Here is a 9078-nt window from a genome sequence, read left to right on the forward strand (position 1 = left end):
GACTAGTGGGAAGACAGCTAGTCATCACCACCCACCGCCAACTCTTGGGCTACTCTTTTATCAACGAATAGTGGCATTGACCGTCACATTATAACGCCCCCCACGGCTGAAAGGGCGAGCATGTTTGGTGTGACGGGGATTCGGACCCGCGACCCACATTTTATCTCTTTGTATATTTCAATGAACTAGAAAGGCATATTTATATAATTTTTTTTACGAGAAACGTGTCGCTCTGTTTAAAAAAACAGGAAAAAAATGTGGATTACATACTTCTATTCCTTTACATTTTTTAAAATGAAATGAGTACAGTTTTCAAAGTACCTTTCATCTCTAGCTTCAGAAATCATCTCTGTCAATTAACGCATACGTCAGTTTAAACATGAAACAGTTATTATTCAGTAATATTACCCATGTGTGTTACGTAATATGTAAACATTCGTGCTGAATAACTAAAATGATATTTAAAAATCAGTAAATTAACGACAAAACTCTTTATGTTAAATTAAAATAATATAAATGTTATCATCTCGATAACTGTTACGTGAGTTTACGTACATGTTACAGTAAATACATCACGACTGTGTATGCTACATCCAAACCATCAAGCTAATACCTATATAGTACTGTTTTTATCTTAATCCAAATATTGTTTTTTTGAAGAACGTGTATGAATGTTTTCAAATGTGGGGCACGGAAATCGTAAAATATAAACTGGCGTATAGTGAAAATGAGATTTTTAAAAAGGTAAATATATTGTTGCGTCAGCGAAGTCATATGACTAGTGTCACGCCACGTTTCTAGAACTATCCTGTACCTTGGCGAATGCTCTAGCATTTACTGGATATAGGGTAGTTTCGTATATAAAAGAGGGTGACAACGTGACGGGACAATAATGTGTGTTGTAGACAGTGAGTAATTGATCTGCAGTCAGAGAGTATTATTGAGCAACTTAATTTCAACAATCGCGCTAAAACAAACGCTATAACAACGAACGGCATCGTGAAGTTATATTCGGAAAGAATAAACCAGTTTTATTAAGTAAGGACTTGTGTCGCTAAAGTTTCGTCGAAACGAAGTTACGGAAAGTTAATTAACAAACGGAGACGCAACAATATTAATTTAATTTTCAACATTTACTGAATAGGATAGAAAAATATTGCAAAAATTATAGGAAAAATGAAAACTTTTTATATTCATAATAAAAGTTTTTCTTTTACAGGTGTCGCGCTTGCAACTGATAGTTCAATGGTGAAGTGGCAAATTTTGTATTATGCGGGAAGATGATTTGTTGTATTTTAATGCCTGTTATGACGAAGAAAGATATTTTTTCAAAATTACAGTTGTAATAGAATATAGAAATTCTGTATAGCGGAAATAAGAATATATCGGCATTGGTTTGTTTTTGAAAAACGTAATGCTTAGTAAAAGCTTTAGTTTTCACTCGTTTTCAATTTCATTTTCAGGTAGGCTTAAAAGTTAAATTATTTAACTTTAAGCTAAAAATGCAACTTATGCTGTTGTAAGTTGTATTGCTATTATTGTTAGTATTAGTGTACCTTAGAGTTAAAGCTGGGCGATTATTGTAATTTGCTAATCAATTAATTGTCGGACTCGTTAATCGATTATTCTCACATGAGATTAATATTCGTATTTTTAAGCTTGTTTTGGTTTTTTAAAAACTTTAAAGTTTAATCACTCTTCGTTTATTGTGTTACTGTTAGATATCTTCAGGTACAAAAGTTTAGGATTGAGTCACTTTTTTAAATTATAAACTTTTATATGTGAAGATATATATACATAACATATTACAAACCTTATACCAAACTGAAAATACCATTGATACTGTTTCACAAGAAAAGTCTACTAAAACTTAAAAGTAAACTAAATATCTAATTCTTCATCACAAGTAATTGTCTTTAGATTTCATGTGATAAAACTAGTAAAGTTTCATGTCACAGTGTGTGACAGATAATGTATAATTTGGTGAAAATAAATTCACGCTGATCCTGGACAGTACAACTACAAGGTTTACTATTTGGGAAGGAAAGGAAACTTGTGATGATACTGGGTAAGGTGTAGACCAAAGGTTTATGAAAAACAAATAAATTTAAAATCACACTCATATAAAAAAAAAAAATTAATTAAGGACTTTCAGAATTTTTCTGAAGCCCATCATTATCTTTAAAACCTTAAACAAGAGAGAATCCTCAATAGACATGACACTTAAATTCTTTTAGGCAGGATCAGAGTAAATTAATCTTAGGCCTTTATATCCATTTTTGTTAGCTATATTTTTGTGTGCCAGCAATACCAAGCATGGAACACACATATACCCGATTCAATTTTATTGCTCATCAGGATCTCTACTAACCTACCCTCAAATTGAAACCCTTTTAGAAAGGATTAGAATAAATTAATCTATGAGACCTTGGGCATGGTCAAGTACATCAGTTGAAAGAGTTTGACCTCCTGAGTATAAAACTGTAATTAGTTCTCAAATCAGTCAAGATATGATGGAGCTATGAACTAAAAGTTTGTACTTGAAAAAACAAAATTCGGAGCCATGGCTAAAAATAAATAACATTTTAAATTTAAAAAAGGTATAAATCTTGTAAGTAAGAAGTTGTTGATAAAGATGAAAGTTTAAAAAGAACACAATGAAATGATGAATAATTTAATTCTATCAGGGATAATGCCAAGATTTAACTGTGTGGATAAAATTATAAGTAGGTTACTAGGGCTAAATGTTATGCTTAGGTTAATGGAAAATTAGGAAATCATAGAAAGTATATGAAGAATGAGTTGACTGAAAATGTGAAAATTAATAGTAAGTATTTCTTCAAGTGTATTAACGGTAAGGACTAGAAATGTGAGCCAAATGCTAATATTTTTACTAGGTCCTTGAATAGTGAGCAAGTGTCAGAAAATTGGATGTTGGCTAATGTTACTCCTCTTTTTCAAGGGAGGGGATAAAATTTTCCCATTAAATAAAGACCTCTTAGTCTTATCTTAGTGTTGGGAAAATTTTTTAACATCCAGTAAAAGAAGCTTTGCAAAGTCATTTAACAAAGTTTATAATTTTGTTGGATAGTCAATATGGTTTCACAAGGGAAAAGTCTTGCTTTATTAATCTTTTACATCTTTGAAGAAGTTATTACTTATTTAAATGAGGGTATGTGGATTTGGTATATCTGGATTTTCAGAAAGCATTTGACAAGGTGTCATTTAAAAGACTTGTTAAAAAAGTTACTTCTGCAGGTGTAGGAGATAGCATTGGCTCATTGGATAGAAAATTGACTAGATCATAGATGGAAGAAAGCAGAGTGTTGTTATAAATGGAGTTCAGTCAAACTGGATTACTGTCACAAGTGGAGTACCTCAGGGCTCAGTATTAGGACCTTTGCTATTTTTGATTTACATCAATGACATAGATAGATGAAGGAATGGTCAATAGATTATTTAAGTTTGCTGATAATATTAATATTTTCGCATGTTGCTGACTCTGAGGAGGATGCTACTGCTTTACAAATGAATGTGGATTATTTGATAAGTTAGGCAAATAAATGGCAGATGAGTTTTAACACCCCTGGTCAGGAAAAACCAACCCAACTTTTAAGAAAAACACGTCAGAACCAAAAAACAGATTGGAGGCGCCAGACTATGTAACCGTAATCCAATAATATAATCTAAAAAGCTTTTTCTTTTGATTGAAAATATATACTCAATAGTGAAATCTGTAAAAATACCTTGCCAGGAACATAAACATAGAAAAAAAGGAGACTGCTTCGCCTGTGGCATTTGTAGATGCAGCTTACCTTTAGATTCATGCTTGAATAAACCAAATCATATTAATTGGAAGTGAGGAAATGATGCTGAAAGTAAAAAATAGAAGAGTAATGAGAAGGACAAGTGCCCTGAGATTTCAAAACCGAGTTAGATTAGAAGAAAGCAAGGTGTAATGTATTGATTCTGGAGAAGATGGAAATGCTGAACCCTCTAAAACCGTTACTGCTATATTCAATTATATATGAAATGCAGGGTGGTACATCTTCGATATCACAATTTGAATTATGAATGTCATTTTGATGGGAATAACCTTAAAAGTGTTATGAAAGAAAAATATCTTGGTGTTCTGGTTCATCAGTTTCTTAAGCTATCCAAGCAGTGTGATGTTGCTTGTGGCAGGGCAAATAGGATTTTAGGTTGTATCTACAGAAATGTTAAATAGGTTATTATGTCATTGTATATGGCAATGGTTAGGCTTCATTTAGAGTACAGTGTACAGTCTTGGGTTCTTTAGAAAGAACATTGAATTGTTGAAAAGGGTAATAATACCTTGGATGGGAAAGATGTTGTATGGGAATAGATTAAGATCTCTTAAGTTGTTTTATCTTGAAAAAAAAATAGAACAGTTAGTGGGAATCTGATTGAGATGTTTAAGATTGTTATGGGAATGGATAGTTTGGATGCATTGTTTTCATACTTAATGGTAAGTCTAGGGTACACTTAATTTTTGACAGGATAAGAGTCATCTTTTGCTACAACAATTTTATTTTTCTAACAGGATGATTGGACTGTGGAATGAGTTGTTTTCAGATGTAGTAGGTGCAGTTCATTTAAGGAAGTTTAAAGGAAGACATTGTAAATATTTAAATGATAAAGGCTGGCTTTGAGTGTTTTATTTTCATTTTAGTGTTTAGTATGGTGGATGGGATGGACTAACTGGTTTCTGTTGTCCTTAAATTGTATGTGTGTATGATATATATATATATATATATATATATATATATATAAAACTGTCTTAGCTGAAGATGACTTCTTCTCTTCAATAATTTATATTGTTTCCCCAGTCCTACCATTTTTACCACTAAAGTAAAAAAAGATAATGGATCAATACTGTTAATGCTCTTAATAATCTTAAACACCTCAATCAGATCCTCTTTTCTGAATCTTCATTGTGTATTGTCAGAAAAATTTGTACTATAAATTCTATATTGACATACATATACATTAGTAGGCACATTTATAAATGTTAAAGGTTGGACACCCTCCAGTCAAACAATGTTGACTGCTTAGCTGGAGTAAACCAACAAGTTAGTTATCATTGATCATTCTTTACAGTATTCTCTACTTGAAAAATATTTATATGACTGTAATGGTTGTTGTCTTTTTATTTTTACATTCAAAGTATGAGGTATTTTCTTTAAAAAATTATATGATTATGATTGAAATAACATGTCTTACAGTACATGTATTTCTATGCAATAACATTATCTTCTGTTTGGCAATGAAGCTTAAGAAGGTAGAGGGGAAAAAAAGATAAAATTTTAGATATGTTTTAGGGGGTTAGATATAATGAAATTTGTGTTAAAATCAGACTGGATAAATATTGGCATATGAAAATCTTTTTTGCAGATATTTAGTTGAAAGAATTCATTTGTAAGAAAATTAAACTTGGTTACAGAATATCAATTATATCTTAAAGAAAACTGCTTTTGTGACATATACTTATAAACAAAATAAATTAAGATACTATTCATACACATCAAAAATGTAAAGTTTTTTTTTTTTTAATACAATTTAAAATGTTCAGTACTAGACTTTGAGATAAAATATGAATCTTAAATTACTAAATTGTAATTTAACAATATTGTACTCAGGTCAGGGAGGGGTTAAAAAATTATTTTTGTAACTTGTCAAAGTTTTTACACATATTACAAATTTTAATTTATTTGTAAATACTATGAAAGGAGTATGTATAATTTACAGATATTTAAATGTACATTATATTGTTTATATAATTTTGAAAAGTCAAAACTCAACATTAGGAATATTTATGATTTATACTTTAAAATTTAGGTGTTATAGCAAGTTTTATTGCATTTTTTCTTTGTCCATATTTTGTATAAATCTGTTTCTTCTGTTGTATGTGATTCTTATAATTATTGAATTACTACAGGCACTCCATTAAGTTTTAATTCAGTTTATCATTTATGTTCTGAACATAAATATGACTTAATGTTAGCCATTTGAGATTCTTAATCATGGTAAAACCTGTTTAATGAAGATTTACTTTTCACCGAGTATTTGGATACTGTATAAATAGTTAGTTAATGAATTATAGTAAAATTTATCAGACTAATTTTAATTATTTATATTGTTACACATTGTCATATAAACATACACATAACAGAATCATTAGTGGTTATTTGTACTGTAATTGACTGTTTAATTCATAACTCCACATTTACATTTATGGTAGAATTAAGTTAAATTCTTCTTGATCATTACTTTATTGAAGAAAGTCTTGAAAGAAGAAAATTATTAGCCTACACAAATTTCATTAGTACACTTCGGGGAGAAAGATTTGATTACTGACAAACTTTACCAATGTTAAATTTATACATGCATCCCTACACAGCATTAATGAGTTTAGAATAGGCCTAATTGAGAGTAAGTTTACATAATCATTACAAATTTAATTTACTATAGCATTTTTGAGCTTATTGAAATTATTGCTTTTCTTGCTTGTGTTCCAGTAATTAATAATACAAAGAAGTCCATCTAAAATGAAGCCTCTTCATTCTGAATTAATACATGTGTGGTTAAAGCACACTTTCAATGACCTTAGGCTAAGTAACTATTTTAATAGAATTGTGATGTTAGTGTTGTTGCAAAAAAAGAAAAAGAGTGAATGTCTGTGTTGAAATTGAAGTAAAAGTTTCTTGAATGCTACTGTAACTGTAGGTTATTAATTAATTTTTTTGACAAATCTAATCTTAAGATTTCTTTTATTTCTCAAACAAACTAATTTATAGAGATGTAGAAACTTACTAAGATAATTTTTGGGTCCATAATTATTTTTTTCTCTTAAAGACAACAAATGTTAGGTACAGCTCTTTTGTTTTCTTTGTTACTCAAATGTAAATTACAAAAACTTTTTTATGTGAGGAGTTAATTGATCTTTGGTAACAATAAATAGGAACTACAAATAAATCATTGTGGTATATATTTCTAGATGTATAAAGAACTGAGTGTACATATGTTGTTTGAATATAATAAAATCTAAATATTATTTTCTCTTTAGTAAGGACTGTATAATGTATGGTGCTGAACAGGAGCACCTGACAAGTATAGGAGGACATTTCATAGTGTCTTATCCATCAAATACATCACGAGGTGCTGTCCCAAGTAATTCCTTTTTTGATCATACAAATGTAACAACACCCTTAGCCCCACCATTTGCCCCACAGCCTGATGTGAGCCAACAGCATGGTGATACAGCTACGAGCATTACCCGCAGCACAGCCACTCCACCTGTTTCTTCCTCGGAGTTTAATATACATGAATTTTGCTACTATTTTCAACAAGTCATTTTTATTTCTGCAATAATGACTGGGGGTGCACTTATCATTGCTGGTGCTGTTATGCATGCTCAGAATGGGGAGCTTTTGGTGTTTGTTTACATTGGTGTCTTGTTAATTGGTGTCAATAGTGTACTACTAACAATTCAGTGTTATGTGAGACAAAAACAAAATAAACGAGCTCGTGTCAGCTCAACAGGAAGACGTCCACAAGAAAACACAGCTGTACACTATAATGCTCTTGATACAAACCCACTGGTTAGTGCTCCGGTTTCATATTCACAGCCTACAGGTATAGCACCTAGTGGTATATCTGGATACTTGCATCAACATAGAATGTATTCAGATGCCCAACATCACATGTATGGAGACTGTAGGAGGATGCATCAATATGGAGCAAAAACCTCTCTGGAAGTTGGCCAGCATGGTCACTGCATGCTGCCCCTACAGACTTCTCAGGTTCCACCTGTGGTGGGATCACTTCTGAGCTACACATGTTATCCAAAGGAGAATTACATCAATTCTCAACCTCTGAATCAGCATCCCTCACATCAACCAATAGTAACACCACAGAGTTCTCAGCTTCCAACACCAAGGTAATTTATTTCATGATCTAGAATTTAAAGTGAATTCAAGTGAAAATTGATTAAAAAGTGCAGCATATGTTGTGTTTCTGTGGTTGAAAGTTCTTATGTTTGTACTTGGATATTTTTAGGGCTAATAAAGAATTTTTTGTTGGAATGTGTCAAACAGTAATCATTTTTGGTGTTAGGCTTATATCTATAAGAAGATGCTTTGGAAAATTCAAATTACTTAGGATGTAAAGAGGTGAAATGATGAAATTTAGTGAAAGTTATGATTGATGATGTTTTTAAAATCATAAGAAACAATGTGGCAGAAGGTAATTCAGTATATTGAATTTGCCCATGTCTCACAAAGCAATCAACCTGAACAACTAAACCAAATTAAATATAGCTTTTCAACTTCATACAGGTATCTAGCAGTAAGAGTAGTTCAGAAGAATTCATACCAACTGCGTATATCACAGTAACAGGAAAATTATGTAAACATAACTAGCTGAAGAAAATGAAATAGCACAAGTTGCATGTAGTTTTTTGAAACTGAAATCTACATGATTTTTCCTAAGATTCAAGTTTGAATTCTTTGTCTTTTCATTCTACATCTCATCACACTACCATCAGAAGATTGTTTTAATTTTTAACCATTTCTAACATCCAAATCGAGTTTCCTTCAATGCTTCTATGTTCTAGAGAAAACGTACTGAATAAATTAAGCCTTTTTTAATAAATATGGTTTGACTTAAACATTGTGTCATTCTATTAATCTGCCTCTGTACTTTTTCTAACATAATGTGTGTATATCTGTAATGGAGAATTCTTAAGGATTTTATCAACAATGGCTCCCAATTCCGTTTCATTTTTCATAACTAATTTTCCCTACTTCTAAACTTTCCCGTTAATTCCTTAAACATAAAATATTTTTGTAACTTATGTAGCACGTTACCAAAGGTTTCATGAAAGTCAGGATATAAAGAAGCCATGTCAAAAAAACTCAAACAATTTTGTAAAGCAAGGAAATCATGTTTAAAAGTCTTGCTAAGAATAATTTTTCTAAATGTTGTAATTTAACAACAGGTTCTCTCACTAGCAGCATGTAAAAATATTAGATATTAAAAAAAAGGAGGGGCCGTTAT

At 31.0% G+C, this 9078-nt stretch overlaps 1 protein-coding gene across 1 annotated transcript in view; it reads left to right on the forward strand.

Annotated features, from left to right (window-relative positions):
* Nucleotides 1-1246: 1246 nt before the first annotated feature.
* Nucleotides 1247-9078, forward strand: part of LOC111088329 — an 18791-nt gene continuing 10959 nt past the window's right edge. The window contains exons 1-2 of the mRNA XM_022398129.1: nt 1247-1463; nt 7088-7960. Coding sequence (XP_022253837.1) covers nt 7101-7960 — 860 coding nt within the window. The 5' untranslated portion in view covers nt 1247-1463; nt 7088-7100. The remainder of the gene's footprint in view (nt 1464-7087; nt 7961-9078) is intronic.

Source organism: Limulus polyphemus, unplaced genomic scaffold (assembly GCF_000517525.1).
Source record: "Limulus polyphemus unplaced genomic scaffold, Limulus_polyphemus-2.1.2 Scaffold3551, whole genome shotgun sequence".
In the NCBI taxonomy this organism is placed as follows: Eukaryota; Metazoa; Arthropoda; class Merostomata; order Xiphosura; family Limulidae; genus Limulus; species Limulus polyphemus.